This window comes from Pelophylax lessonae, assembly GCF_965119305.1.
Source record: "Pelophylax lessonae genome assembly, chromosome: 10".
In the NCBI taxonomy this organism is placed as follows: domain Eukaryota; kingdom Metazoa; phylum Chordata; class Amphibia; order Anura; family Ranidae; genus Pelophylax; species Pelophylax lessonae.
In genome coordinates, this window is record NC_138777.1 from 5,347,955 (window position 1) to 5,364,382 (window position 16,428).

General features: G+C 47.2%; 1 protein-coding gene across 2 annotated transcripts in view; it reads right to left on the minus strand.

The window, feature by feature from the left end:
- SCUBE2 (signal peptide, CUB domain and EGF like domain containing 2) overlaps nt 1-16,428 on the minus strand; it is a 135,605-nt gene that overhangs the window by 11,709 nt on the left and 107,468 nt on the right. For both annotated transcript variants that reach the window (XM_082270442.1, XM_082270441.1), the window contains 4 exons: nt 12,010-12,180; nt 7,169-7,336; nt 5,400-5,561; nt 417-614 (listed from right to left, as the gene is read on the minus strand). In XM_082270442.1, the coding sequence (XP_082126568.1) occupies nt 417-614; nt 5,400-5,561; nt 7,169-7,336; nt 12,010-12,180 (699 nt within the window). The remainder of the gene's footprint in view (nt 1-416; nt 615-5,399; nt 5,562-7,168; nt 7,337-12,009; nt 12,181-16,428) is intronic.

Here is a 16,428-nt window from a genome sequence, read left to right on the forward strand (position 1 = left end):
AGCCTGTAGTGTATATTATAGGAACGATGAGCCTGTAGTGTATATTATAGGAACGAGGAGCCTGTAGTGTATATTATAGGAACGATGAGCCTGTAGTGTATATTATAGGAACGATGAGTCTGTAGTGTATATTATAGGAACGAGGAGCCTGTAATGTATATTATAGGAACGATGAGCCTGTAGTGTATATTATAGGAACGATGAGCCTGTAATGTATATTATAGGAACGATGAGCCTGTAATGTATATTATAGGAACGATGAGCCTGTAATGTATATTATAGGAACGATGAGCCTGTAATGTATATTATAGGAACGATGAGCCTGTAATGTATATTGCACTGACAGGACGGCTCCCGGGTTTCTTCACAGAAATCATTTTGTTTGTACAATAAAATGAAAAGAGAAACAAACTCACGGCTTTTCCTCATCACCAGATAATCCCCACATTCATCCTCTATCGGCAGAAAGATTTCTGGCACCACGATGAGAATGCGCCTCTTCGGGGGCGGGGTTATGTTCCATGTACATTCTGTGTTGGCGGGGTAATTTCCGGGGTAGTTTGGAGATTCTATGTACCCCGTATATTCACCCAGCTCACCCCTGCACTGCCTGTCTGGAGACAGAAAAAAAGGACAAAAAAAATATGTATTCAAAAGGAGAAAGAAGCTGGAAGTTGTTTTATTTTTTTATATATATATAAAATAGATACAAAGAACATTCAGATACATTTGTATCGCTTCCTGTTTAATGTGTCATTTCTGTGGAGTGAATCTCCCTCTGGGGTCTTTGGTGCTGTAAAGGAGATTTTTTTGCACCAATACTTCAAGTGTCTGATCAAAAGTGTGGGAAACCTATTGCATTAGGGCGTGCACCCCAAAGTTCAAACACAAAGTACCAATCACTGTTTGTGTTCATTCAGAAAGGTACGGTGCCGGTAAATAGCATTAACGCTTCTCTCACTCATCCTGAAACATCCTCTGTGTGTGCCCGCAGCAGCAGCCGTAGGGAGAAGATGGAAGCCGCAGCGCTGCGGGAGGGGTCCCCGGGCAGCTGAGGGAATCAGTGCTGTAGGGGGTGATTAGGGTGTTCCAAAAAATATACACATAAAAGAGAAAAGTAGGCGCCAACACCTAGTGCATTACCCTTGGACACCTTTAAAATGTTTAATAAAATGCCAAAAACATACTCACAGTCATGAAGAGAAAAATTTGCATAGAATGAGTCCACCACATGTGGAAATAATTATGTCCCTGGGTTTGGACTTCTGACGTGTTTCGGGAGACACGCTCCCTTCCTCTCCCAAAACGCGTCAGTGACATGTTCATTTCCATATGTGGTGGACTAATTTTATGCAAATTTTTCTCTTCATGTCTGTGAGTATGTTTTTGGCATTTTAATAAACATTTTAAAGGTGTCCAAGGGTAGAGCACTAGGTGTTTGCGCCTCCTTTTCTCTTTTATGTGTATCGTTTTTGGAGTTCCCTGTCTGAGGAGAGCGGCACACCTATCATTCCCATCGGAGTGAGCGCTTGGGTGATATAGTTGTTTGGTGATTAGGGTGTGTCCGGGCACACCCTGTGTGCACACCTATGTGTCTGGTAAAGTAAGGGTCCTTTCACATGGGCTTTGCGTCCGGTGGAATCCGTTTTGCTCAGTGGGGGGATTAATCCGCCAATCTCCTCTGAGCAGGCGGATGACAGGTCCATCTCCACTCACTGGGCTGAGACAGACCGGTCAGATCCTCCCTCTCCTCTATGGGGGGGATCAGCTGAAAACGGACCGCCTGTCCATTTTCACTCGATCCTATCCGATCCGATCCTCCAGATGGATGGAAAATAGGGTTTCCATCCGTCTGGATTTCATGGACAAGATCAGATCAGATAGCAGCAGGTGTCAGAGGACATGTCAGCGCGGACATCCGCCGCTCCATAGGGGTGCATGGAGCATCCGATCAGGTCCTCCTGAAAAAACTGACAGCTGGACCTGATCAGAAAGTCCATGTGAAAGGGGCCCAAGTATGGTGTCCTGGTGATCACTGTTAGGTAGGTTAGGTTAGGGCAGAGATAGACAACCCTGAAGAGGTGAAGATCTACCTGAAAAACATGGAAGAGTTAAAATATCACCAGAATGCAGCATGCATTTTAAAGAGAGATAACCTAATAAAACCCCATCTTGAAGTAAGATTGGAAGAAAATTAGAAAAATAGAATGCAAATGTCACTATAAATGTAGTGGCCGATTCCAAGACTGCAGACAATAACAAACAGAGCCCGGCTTCCAATCCATATTAACTCACGAAAGTGCCTTTTGCCTTTTTACATTATTGTCCATTTTGTGTTGTTCCCCTTTAAAACCCTTTTAAATAATCCAGCTGGTACGTGAAGTTTGAAAAAAAGGGCTGAATGTAGTTTTTTGTTACTTTTTATTTGTTTCATGAAATGTGTCAGCGATTTCTCCCCAAGCACCTGGCTCCGCTCGCAGTAATCTGGCGCTCCGTACTGTAAATAAACTGAAATAATGTTGAATTTCTCTGAATGTTAAGAGCCTGAAACATAAACACTTTCACTGCCAAGACCGTAAAAACTCCTGACGTCACCGAAGAGTCACAGAAACCATTTATTGTTTGTTTCTCTTACAGCATATTTGTATTTGTGACTTTAATGGTCGGATACTTTGTATTCTTCTCATCGCTTTGTTTTGTTTTGATTTCAGTTTACTTCGTTTTTGATTTCTGTTTATTTTGTTATTATTTCTGCTTATTTAGTTTTTATTTTTCCTTCATCTCTTTTAGATTTAATATTTACATTTCAACAGTCAGAACCGTGACATTCAAGGTAGATATTCAGTACAATTCTGATGATTTTTATATACAGAGATGGAAAATGATAAATCCTGAATTATATATATATATATGTATAGTCTACACTCTGAGCCGATAAACTACGAGCGGCGCACAGTGAAGGTTGCAACATACAGTTTATACCAGAGCAGCAGATAAACAATGAATCACAATGTATGCTCCATTGGAATGAAACGTGTTAGAAATTGGAAAATCCAACGAATGAATGCTGCACTTTGTGTGCCATAAAACTGAAAAAATGTGTATATTTTTTTATAGAATTAGTGTGCCAAGCAGTGAGAGGCTAACTACTAGCTAAATAAGAATCATTCTGTTATGTATATATTTTTTAATGTATCTATCCTATCCTGTTCTATCATGTCCCCGTGTCCTGCGGTCTGTCCCTCTGTCCTAGTATCTCCCCACATTATGCAGTCTGTCTCTCTGCCCTTTCATGTCCCCATGTCCTGCACTCTGCCTCTATGTCCTATCTTGTCCCACATCCTGTGGTATGTCGCTCTGTACCATCATGTCCCAAATCCTGCAGTCTGTCGCTCTGTCCTATAAAGTCCCTGCAGTCCTGTGGTCTGTCTTTCTGTCCTGTCATGTCCTGCAGTCTGTCTCGCTGTCCTATCATATGCCCATATTCAGCAGTTTTAATCTCTGTCCTATCATGTCCCCACATTTCTGTGGTCTGTCTTTCTGTCCTGTCATGTCCCTGCAGTCTGTCTCTCTGTCTTACGTCCCCATGTCCAGAAGTCTGTCTCTCTGTCCTATCATGTCCCTGGGGTCCTGCGATCTGTCACTCTGTCCTATCATGTCCCCTTGTTCCTGCAGCCTGTTTCTCGGTCTTATGATATTCCCATATCCTGTGGTCTGTCGCTCTGTCCTATCATGTCCCTGTAGTTCTGTGGTCTCTCTTTCTGTCCTGTCTTGTTCCTGTATTCTGTATCTCTGTCCTTTCATGTCCCCACATCCTGCAGACTGTCACTCTGTCCTATCATGTCCCTGCAGTCTGTCTCTGTCTTATCATGTCCCCATGTCCTGCAGTCTGTCTCTCTGTCTTATGTCCCCATGTCCTGCAGTCTGTCTTTCTGTTCTATCATGTCCTCACGTCCTGTTGTCTGTCGCTCTGTCCTATCATGTCCTGAAGTCTGTCTCTCTGTATTATCATGTGCCTGGGGTCCTGCAATCTGTCACTCTGTCCTATCATGTCCCCTTGTTCCTGCAGCCTGTTTCTCAGTCCTATCATATTCTCATATCATGTGGTCTTTCGCTCTGTCCTATCATGTCCCTGTAGTTCTGTGGTCTGTCTTTCTGTCCTGTATTGGCCCTGCAGTCTGTCTCTCTGTCCTATCATGTCCCCACATCCAGCAGTCTGTCTCTCTGTCCTATCATGTCCCCGCGGTCCTGCTCTCTGTTCCAAGGTCCTATCATGTCCCTGCGGTCTGTCTCTCTGTCTTATCATGTCCCTGTAGTTCTGTGGTCTGTCTTTCTGTCCTGTATTGCCCCTGCAGTCTGTGTCTCTGTCCTATCAAGTCCCCACATCCAGCAGTCTGTCTCTCTGTCCTATCAAATCCCCGCGGTCCTGCTGTCTGTCTCTCTGTCCTATCATATCCCTGCAGTCCTGCTCTCTGTCCTATCATGTCCCCACATCCAGCAGTCTGTCTCTCTGTCCTATCATGTCCCCGCGGTCCTGCTCTCTGTTCCAAGGTCCTATCATGTCCCTGCGGTCTGTCTCTCTGTCTTATCATGTCCCCTTGTCCTGCAGCCTCTCTGTCCTGTCATTTGCCCACTTCTGATGTTCCTCTGTCCTGTCTCATGCCCGGCTCGGATGGTCTGTCTCACTGTCCTGTTATTTCATCATGTGGTATTGTACTGTCCTGTCACCATGTCCTGCGACCTCTCCTGTTGTCCTAGCATGTCCCTACATCTGATCCTCTCTCTTTTGCAGAGTGACCACATCTGAGGTGCACAGAAGCAGTTGCGCACTTTGTCATGTTGCAGTGTCTATGGTGAAGGAGGTTGCAGAGAATTTGGCGCAACGTGCAACAATTTTACACCTCCTTTTCTTGTCGTAATTTCTCACTCTGCACCATTATTGGACCACTTGAACTGTTTCATTCTATCCGTCTCCCAACAAAGGTTTTGAAGAAAGTTGCAAATCTGCAATATTTGGGTGTTATTTCTCAATTCCTTCCACAAGGACAGATCTTGGAGAACACCCAATCCAGGAGGGAGGAGGGGGGGAAGGGGGGAGGCCGTATACTGCGCTGCTCCCGCTGTGGATCCGCTGTGCCAAATATCACAGCTGGCCGTAATCTCTCTAACATGGCTGCCAGTAGCTGCTTAACCCCGTCACATCGGAGTTCACTCCTCCAACACATACACAACCTACTATTTGTGAAAGTGCAAGTCGTGTCAAACGTACGGCAACTGCCTAAATTAAAGGGCTGATTGACTGCGTGGAGCAGCAGCACCGCACTTTCGCTCGCTGGTTTGTATACGATTGGCCGGATGATCAGGCGGCTGGCAGGAAAGTCGAAAAAGGGGGCACTTACTTTTGCACTGAGTTATGTTGGTGGATCCGTCGAAGTCTGTGCTGGTATTCCCGGGGCAGGAGATGCAGAAATTCTGACCAAACTCTGGCTGGTACATCCCCAGCGGGCATCGGATGCATCTGTGCGTGGTGGTATTGTAGGAGTGTCCGGGCGAGCACTGAACTGCGCAGTCCGCAAGAAAATGTCAGTTAGAATTGGAGAAAGATGGAGGAAATGTGCAAATACTAATAACTGTAACCAGGGCCCGGGACAAGGGGTGGGCAGGAGGGGCGGCTGCCCTGGGCGCAATGGTTTATTACAGGGATGGGGGCACCCTGACTCTAACCCTCAGGAAAGTGGGGGGGGGGGGGGACCTTGCCCTGGATAATGACTGTAGCCCATTTTTTCTCCTGGAGTGAAACGGCTTCCTCTGATTTTCCTGCATACTGTGAGCTTCCCACAATGTGCATTCGAAGCCGAAGCTAGAGCCTGCTTCATTTCCTGGCTGGCGGACATCCAGCATCATCTACCTCTTTCCTCCCCAGACTGACTGTCCCTGGCCCTTGCCCTTCTATTCATTGGATTTCAGTTGTTTCAATCATGAAGGCTCAGCATTACTTAGGGTGGTCTGCATGAAAATACACCCTGCCTAGGAATGCCCACTCCCCCACACTGACACCCATCAAGGCATTTTGATATTTGCATAACTCCTCCCAAATTTCAGCCCTTTCCTCCTAGGCCTGACTGCCCCTGGCCCCGCCTTTTTCATTCATTGGATTTTAGTTCTTTGGAGGCTCAGCATCATATGTGGGCGTTACCTATGCAAATACAGCCTGTCAAGGAACACCCATTCCTCCAGACTGACATCCACCCATTAAGGCATTTTGGTATTTGCATAACTCCTCCTAAGAGCCAACCCCCTTCCTCCCCTGCCTGACTGTCCCTGGCCCTGCCCCTTTCATTCATTGAATTTCAGTGCTTTCATTCACCGAGGCTCAGCATCACATGTGGGTGTTACCTAGGGAGGTCTAAATGCAAATGCAGCCTGCCTAGGAACACCCACACCCCTAGACCGATATCCACCCATCAAGGCATTTTGATATTTGCATAACTCCTCCCAAAGTCCAGCCCTTTTCTCCCCAGTCTGACTGCCCCTGGCCCCACCTTTTTCATTCATTGGATTTTAGTTCTTTTACTCATGGAGGCTCAGCATCATATATGGGCGTTACCTATGCAAATACAGCCTGCCTAGGAACACCCATTCCTCCAGACTGACACCCACCCATTAAGGCATTTTGGTATTTGCATAACTCCTCCCTAGAGCCAGCCCTTTCCTCCCCTGCCTGACTGTCCCTAGCCCCGCCCCTTTCATTCATTGAATTTCAGTGCTTTCAATCACCGAGGCTCAGCATCACATGTGGGTGTTACCTAGGGAGGTCTAAATGCAAATGTAGCCTGCCTAGGAACGCCCACTCCCCTAGACCGACACCCACCCATCAAGGCATTTTGATATTTGCATAACTCCTCCCAAGAGCCAGCCCCTTTCTTTCCCAGCCTGACTCTTTCTGGCCTTCCCCTTTCATTCATTGAATTTTATTTTTTAATCACATTCAGCATCACATGTGGGAGTTACCCAGGGAGATCTAAATGCAAATGTATCCCGCCTAGGAACACCCACTCCACACAGATACCCACTAATCAAATCATTTCATATTTGCATAACTCCTCCCAGGAAGCAAGAAGGTCAAAAAATAATCAAATGGAAATGTTGTTCTGTCGCTAAGAGTCACCTTTAGTTTCACAGTCGTGAAATGTCGACGCTCCGTTGTGCCGGGTGGTCAGGCCTCCGCCACAGGAGAAGCAAGATGTCCTCCCTGCCTCCGGCTGGAATGTCCCCAGGGGACACGGATCACACGGGCGAAACCCATCCATGGAGAATTCACCAGGAGGACAGAGACCTAAGGAACACAAGAAGAGAACGCCCATCATTGTCATACCTGCATTATTCCCTTCTGTGGGGCCAATGCCCCCACTGCCATGTGTTATAACTGGGGGGTCAGTTCATGCCATCGTTCATACTGGCTGGCTGAGAAGCGTAGTCAGGTGGTCAGCATTGTAGTCATGCAGCACTGGAGTCCCGGGCTTAATTCCTATCAAAGACACGATCGGCCCGCAGTTTGGGCAAATATTCCTGTGTTGGTGAACGTTTCCCTCCCAGAATCTAAGTACATAGAGGAAGGGTATGTGACTTCTGACCAGAATGGCCAAGTGTGCATGTGACAGGAGGGGCATTAGAGTGTAAGCTCCTCTGGTACAGAGACTGATGTGACTGTGGGGGAGGGGACATTAGAGTGTAAGCTCCTCTGGTACAGAGACTGATGTGACTGTGGGGGAGGGGACATTAGAGTGTAAGCTCCTCTGGTACAGAGACTGATGTGACTTTGGGGGAGGGGACATTACAGTGTAAGCTCCTCTGGTACAGAGACTGATGTGACTGTGGGGGGAGGGGACATTAGAGTGTAAGCTCCTCTGGTACAGAGACTGATGTGAATGTGGTGGAGGGGACATTAGAGTGTAAGCTCCTCTGGTACAGAGACTGATGTGACTGTGGTGGAGGGGACATTAGAGTGTAAGTTCCTCTGGTACAGAGACTGATGTGACTTTGGGGGAGGGGATATTACAGTGTAAGCTCCTCTGGTACAGAGACTGATGTGATTGGCTCAGTGATCTCTGTACAGCGCTGCGGTGTATGTCAGAGCTATATAAAAGTAGAATAATAATAGTGTGTGACTGTGGGGGAGGGGACATTAGAGTGTAAGCTCCTCTGGTGCAGAGACTGATGTGACTGTGGGAGAGGGGACATTAGAGTGTAAGCTCCTCTGGTGCAGAGACTGATGTGACTGTAGGGGAGGGGACATTAGAGTGTAAGCTCCTTTGGTACAGAGACTGATGTGACTGTGGGGGAGGGAACATTAGAGTGTAAGCTCCTCTGGTACAGAGACTGATGTGACTGGCTCAGTGATCTCTGTACAGCGCTGCGGTGTATGTCAGAGCTATATAAATGTAGAATAATAATAGTGTGTGACTGTGGGGGAGGGGACATTAGAGTGTAAGCTCCTCTGGTGCAGAGACTGATGTGACTGTGGGGGAGGGGACATTAGAGTGTAAGCTCCTCTGGTACAGAGACTGATTTGATTGTCTCAGTGATCTCTGTACAGCACTGCGGTATAAGTTAGAGCTATATAAATGTATTATAATAATAATAGTGTGTGGCTGTGGGGGGGGGGGGGCATTAGAGTGTAAGCTCCTCTGGTGCAGAGACTGATGTGACTGTGGGGGAGGGGACATTAGAGTGTAAGCTCCTCTGGGTATAGAGACTGATGTGACTGTGGGGGAGGGGACATTAGAGTGTTAGCTCCTCTGGTACAGAGACTGATGTGATTGGCTCAGTGTTCTCTGTACAGCACTGCGGTATATGTCAGAGCTATATAAATGTATAATAATAATAGTGTGTGGCGCTGTGGAGGAGGGGACATTAGAGTGTTAGCTCCTCTGGTACAGAGACTGATGTGACTGTGGGGGAGGGGACATTAGAGTGTAAGCCCCTCTGGTACAGAGACTGATGTGATTGGCTCAGTGATCTCTGTACAGCACTGCGGTATATGTCAGAGCTATATAAATGTATAATAATAATAGTGTGTGACTGTGGGGGGACATTAGAGTGTAAGCTCCTGTGGTGATGCTCGCTGGCTCAGTGTTCTCTGAAGATGCTGGAAATGTATTCTCCTGCATCTCCTAAAAGGACCACAAGATGGCGATGCAGATTTATCAAACACTTCATCTCAGCAAAGCCATTGGAAAGTTTACACACATTCTGTTTGTTCTACTTTGCCTTATATTTTTTAGCAATGTGTAGAGTTCAACCCATTAGATATTGTGGGTTGGAACTGCAGCCCCCCTACATCACTAAAGGGTCACCACATAATAATCAGAATCTATAATGGTACAGAAGACTGTCAGACAGAGAGACTTCAGACTGACTGTAGAAGATGATCTGCTCCAATAGAATTCCTCGGTTGCACATTGCCTCTTCGGGAAACAGAGAATAAATGAAAATATCTATGTAGTCCATAGCAATGATTACAAGCTTCTGGACCCCTGACCATTACACCTATATGAGCTTGTAAGGACATCTCATTAAAAAAACGATGGCCATTATTATGGAGTGGCGCCCCCCCCCCCCCTTTGTAGATATAACAGACTCCCCTCTTCTGGGAAGGCTTTCCACAAGTTTTTTTAGGGTGTCTGCGGAAATTTGCAGCCACTTGTAAGGTCAGGTGATGTTGGAAGCCCTGACTCGCTATTCGGGTTCCGGTTCATCCTAAAGGTGTTCAGTAGGGTTGAGGTCAGGACACTCCAGTTCCTCCACACCAAACTGGTCACACCATGTCTTTATGGAGCTGGCTTTGCACAGGGGGGGGGGGGGGGCACAGCCATGGTGGAACCAAAATGAGTCTTCTCTAAACTGTTACCACAGGGATGGAAGAGCACAATTGTCTACTATGAACTCCATCATCTAGAAGGCGCAGGGAGGGTGGGGTCATATATGTAGTATATGCTTCTACAACTAACCGAATGTAGCCCTCCCAGCAGGCCTGGACTTAAGGAGTGCTGGGGTGGTCTGTGTCCCCCCCATAATTTAAGTTGTGCCCCCCTCCTCCACCAGGTTTCTAAGAGTGAATTCACTGGTCAAGAAGGCACTATAATGGGGACAATTGATGTAAGGAGCACTACTTTGATTGGGACAACTGATGGAAAGGGGCCCTCTGATGAGGACATCTGACATAAGGGGGACTCTGATGGCAACAACTGACATAAGGGGGACTCTGATGGCAACAACTGACATAAGGGGGACTCTGATGGCAACAACTGATGTAAGGGGGACTCTGATGGCAACAACTGATGTAAGGGGGACTCTGATGGCAACAACTGATGTAAGGGGGACTCTGATGGGAACAATTGATGTAAGGGGGACTCTGATGGGGACAGTTGATGTAAGGGAGACTACTCTGATTGTGGAAGATTGATGTAGGGGGCACTCTGATAGGGACAACTGATGTAAGGGGGCACTCTAAAGGGGACAACTGACTTAAGTGGGATTCTGATGGGGACAATTGATGTAAGGGGGCTCTGATGGGGACAACTGATGTAAGCAGCACTACACTCATATGGACAACTGATGAGGACAGTAGACGTAAGGGGAACTCTGATGGCAACAACTGATGTAAGGGGGACTTTGATGGGGACAACCAAGGCCGGAACAAGGGGTGGGCACGAGGGGAAGCTGCCCTAGGCACAGAGGAGCAAGGGGGCAGAGAATGGACACAGGGCAGTAAACCCATTCTATGGCATGCATTACCAGTGGGGGAGGGGTGTGCAATTCCATCTCCTTGCCCTGGGTGCTAGATGAACCTGTCCCAGTACTGGGGACAACTAATGTAAGGGGACACTCTGATGGGAGCAACTGATGTAAGGGTGACAATTGATGTAAGGGGCACTCTAATGGGAACAACTGATGTAAGGGGGCACTCTGATGGGGCAGTTGATGTAAGGGGGACTCTAATAGGGACAACTGATGTAGGGGGAACTCTAATGGGAACAACTGATGTAAGGGTGCAATCTGATGGGGCATTTGATGTAAGGGGGCACTCTGATGGATCAGTTGATGTAAGGGGGCACTCTGATGGGGCAGTGGATGTAAGGGGGCACTCTGATGGGACAGTTGATGTAAGGAGGCACTCTGATGGGACAGTTGATGTAAGGAGGCATTCTGATGGGACAGTTGATGTAAGGAGGCACTGATGGAGCAGTTGATGTAAGGAGGCACTGATGGGGCAGTTGATGTAAGGGGGCACTCTGATGGGGCAGTTAATGTAAGGAGGTACTGATGGGGCAGTTAATGTAAGGGGGCACTGATGGGGCAGTTGATGTAAGGGGGCACTTATGGGGCAGTTGATGTAAGGGGGCACTGATGGGGCAGTGGATGTAAGGGGGCACTCTGATGGGGCAGTGGATGTAAGGGGGCACTCTGATGGGGCAGTTGATGTAATGGGCACTCTGATGGGGCAGTTGATTTAAGGAAGCACTCTGATGGGGCAGTTGATGTAAGGGGGCACTCTGATGGGGCAATTGATTTAAGGGGGCACTCTGATGGGGCAGTTGATGTAAGGGGGCACTCTGATGTGGACAATTGATGTAAGGAGGTAATCTGAATAATGCAGGGGAAACTCTGATGGGTGACATCTGATGCAAGGGGGACCCTGATAAGGGACCCCTGATGTAAGGGGGAGGGGGGTGCTCTGATAGGGACACTTGTTGAAAGGAAACACAAGTTCTGTTAAACCATCCTAATCTAATATATAGTAATGTTCCCCGTTCACTCCTGCACCACCTCTGCACTACCTGTCAGACATTATTTCCAGGTTGTGACTTAGGATACAGAAGAGAATGAGGGATACTGGTTCCCTGCATCTGTGTGACACTACTGACATTATGCCCCCTGACTTTTTATACTGCACCCCCAGATACGATAAGCTAGATCCGTCCCTGCCTCCCAGTGATTCTCTGTTACCTCCGCACTCGGAGAGATCTCGAGCCCCCACGTGTTTCGGACTGTCTCTGTTGTCGGGAGCGGGGCAGATCTCACACACGATCTGCCCTTCTTCGGTCTGATAGGTTCCGTTCGGGCATAAAACGCATTGGTCCTTCTGTCCGTCATAGTAGGTGCCCGCATGGCAGCTAACTGAGAGACAAGAAGAGAGAAAAGCACGCCGGTTAGTATGCAGAGGGTAAAGCGCAGGCGAACCATGCCAACCGCCAACATTGCAAAGCACAGCAGAGTCGAGCCGCCCACAGAGATGTTCTTCATGAACAATTTTGGTTTTTATTCGCTCAAAAATTTTACAATGTCGCTATTTTGTTATTTAGGCAAGAAAAAGTTGCAAAGCAGAAGTCTTCTGTTTTAGCGGTAATTTGAAGCTAGCATTAGTTACACATTTGGGCTCCAACAAAGGCCATTTTGTGTAAAATGTCGATTGCAGTTTTGCGCACTTGGTGGCCGAGATGACTGAGTCCAGGACTTGAGGCAAACGGCTCACTACACAGATCATTTCTAATGCAGAAAAGCAAGCTTGGTCAGCCACCCGCATACAGCCTCCTGATTGGATATCAGAGGAGAATCCATTCGCCAGTAGGGTCATCTCATGCTCTTTCCTCCTGTCGGCAATCTGCTAGTGTTAGACCGACAGCACTGAGCACTGATTGGCTCTCCCTCTCCCAGAATACAGCTGTGCATAACAAGAAGCTGATCAATGAACACATTTACAGATTACCTGCACATAAAATGCATTTACTTACTTCTAATGAATAATAATGGCATTGACTGATGTGCTTTTCGCCTTTTTTAGTTTAGTATCGGCTTTTAATTCAGCGCTGGAAATTTTGGTAGATTTACAAGACTGCATGAACACATTCCTGACTCATTATTCTGAAACAGTATCATTTTTCAGAACAGCTTCACCTTTTATTATTAAAAAAGCTTCTTGACCTCAAGTCAGTGACTTTGGCTAGGTTGAGATGATGTCATTAGTCTGCTGCAGCTGCAAAGAAACATCTACTCAGTCTACCCTAACCTCAGTGACTTTACCTAGGTTGATATGAGGTCACCAGTCTGCTGCAAGCAGGAGGAAGCATTTCCTCAGTCCTCCCTTCCCCAGTGACTTTGCCTAAGCTGAGATGATGTCATCATTCTGCTGCAGTCAGGAGGAAACATTTCCTCAGTCTCCACCTCCCTTCAGTGACCTTGCCTGGGCTGAGATCATGTCATCAGTCTGCTGCAGGCAGGAGGAAGCATTTCCTCAGTCTCCCCTACCCCCGGTGTCTGTGCCTAGGTTGAGACAGTGGCATCAGTCTCCTGTAGGCAGGAGGAAACATTTCCCCAGTCTCTTTGCCTAGGCTGAGATGAGGTCACCAGTCTGCTGCAGGCAGGAGGAAACATTTCCTCAGTCTCCCCTCCCCCAGTGACTTTTCCTAGGCTGAGATGAGGTCACCAGTCTGCTGCAGGCAGGAGGAAGCATTTCCTCAGTCTCCCCTCCCCCAGTGACTGTTCCTAGGCTGAGATGAGGTCACCAGTCTGCTGCAGGCAGGAGGAAACATTTCCTCAGTCTCGACCTCCCCTCAGTGACCTTGTCTGGGCTGAGATCATGTCATCAGTCTGCTGCAGGCAGGATGAAACATTTCCTCAGTCTCGACCTCCCCTCAGTGACCTTGCCTGGGCTGAGATCATGTCATCAGTCTGCTGCAGGCAGGAGGAATCATTTCCTCAGTCTCCCCTCCCCTCAATGACGTTGCCTAGGCTGAGATGATGTAATCAGTCTAATGTCAGCAGGAAGAGCATTTCCTCAGTCTCCTCTCCCCCAGTGACTTTGCCTAAGCTGAGGTAATGCCATCAGTCTGCTGCAGGCAGAAAGAAGCATTTCCTCAGTCTCTTCTTCCTCCAGTGATCAGACTGCATCATTGAAACTTTGTAGAAAGTCACAAGAGGAAACTGGGGGCCGATCTGTGTCAGATATGTGCAGGGGAGGACTGGGTCAGGGGTCAGGGGGGCAATTGTCACCTGGGCCGCTCTGATGCCCCGTAAAAAAGGCTGCATTGCTTCTGGGGTCAGGAGGAGGACGGGAAGAGGGAGAGTGGGAGGGGGGCATAGGAGTGCGCAGCCTATTGCATTAGGGTGTGCACCCCAAATCTCAAACACACATGCAAGTGTGTGTCTAAATATATACAGTATGGCCCCAGTGCATTCATCTCCCTGCCGGCACAATGAAAGAGAAGTGCTTAAGCACTTCTCTTATGGCTGAGCTGGTAAGAGTGAGATATTTCTCATCTCCCCACCCGCACACAGAGCGATAATGTGAATATGCACTAGGTGATTAGGGTGTGCCCAGGCACACCCGGCACACCCTGTGTGCACGCCTATGGAGGGGGGCCAAGTCGCTGCACCACGGGCCTCTGGTTTGTACTTGCCCCCTGGGCCGAAAGTTGCCAGTCAGCCCCTGGATATGTGTAAACACACCTAAGAACTGCACAGGCATCAGGAATGACATGATGGTGTCATCTATTTGGGCCAGCATCTGAGTTTAGGAAGTAGATGGTGACCCTGGATGATACCTGAACAAAAATGGTGCCGTCCTTCTGAAAGGAGAAGCAGGTGAAGGCATGGTCAGGGGGAGTCCTGTGATCTCTGTGAGACGTCATTAATACCTGGATGGGTTACAATGACATTGCTCAGCATAGATCTGAGGACAGGTCCACTTTAAATACCCAAAGGCCCGTTAGGACGGGGGGAGGAGGCAGCACAATACATTCTAGGTGGTGGAGAGTGTGACTGTGCGTCCTCAATATGGCCGCTGCTTATTGGCCGGATCCGTCTGACCACTGAGAACAAAGTTGGGCCATGCGGGGCCCTGTATAATTGGGGTGTTAAAGGATGAAGAATACTAATCCCCTTTATCTTCAGCCCCCAACAAAGGAAGCAATTGGCTTTAGCAGAGTGGGGTTTTCACAGCCCGGCTCTTTGTCAGGCTCCAGTGACCACTAAAAGGCGATTCTCTCAGCTCAAGCAGCTGTTTATAAAAAAAACTTGGGAGCCATTGTGATGCATAGAGGGGCCCCGGCGGGGTGCCGGGATTAATGCCAACAAAGACATTTAAAAGCACTTCACCTCTTTTCACAAGTGTCTCCTCGGCCGATGCAAGGCCCCAGCGAGACACTGCAATGCTTTGCTGGATGTGAACCCGGTCACCGGGTCAGCGCCGGCTCATTGGCCCCAGAAACGGTCGGAAAAAATAGATTCACGCAGCGTCCCGGAACCATATTTACTTCTTTTATACAGATCACGGGATGGAGACGGGAGATTTACAGATTAATCTCCTTATATAAAAACTTCACAACGGGACGTCCAGACACAGGAAGGAGAAACATTATTCCCCATCAGATACAATGTATCAACCCAGACAAAGGAACCTCCCATACCAATAGACCAATATACCGAAAATACAGAGTGACAGATATAAGATATATTATACAGAGTGACATCACCGCTCTCCAGATATAAGATATATTATACAGAGTGACATCACCACTCTCCAGATATAAGATATATTATACAGAGTGACATCACCGCTCTCCAGATATAAGATATATTATACAGGAGTAACATCACCGCTCTCCAGATATAAGATATATTATACAGAGTGACATCACCGCTCTCCAGATATAAGATATATTATACAGAGTGACATCACCACTCTCCAGATATAAGATATATTATACAGAGTGACATCACCGCTCTCCAGATATAAGATATATTATACAGAGTGACATCACTGCTCTCCAGATATAAGATATATTATACAGAGTGACATCACCGCTCTCCAGATATAAGATATATTATACAGAGTGACATCACCGCTCTCCAGATATAAGATATATTATACAGAATGACATCACCGCTCTCCAGATATAAGATATATTATACAGGAGTGACATCACCGCTCTCCAGATATAAGATATATTATACAGGAGTGACATCACCACTCTCCAGATATAAGATATATTATACAGGAGTGACATCGCCGCTCTCCAGATATAAGATATATTATACAGAGTGACATCACCACTCTCCAGATATAAGATATATTATACAGAGTGACATCACCGCTCTCCAGATATAAGATATATTATACAGAGTGACATCACCACTCTCCAGATATAAGATATATTATACAGGAGTGACATCACCGCTCTCCAGATATAAGATATATTATACAGAGTGACATCACCACTCTCCAGATATAAGATATATTATACAGAGTGACATCACCGCTCTCCAGATATAAGATATATTATACAGAGTGACATCACTGCTCTCCAGATATAAGATATATTATACAGAGTGACATCACCGCTCTCCAGATATAAGATATATTATACA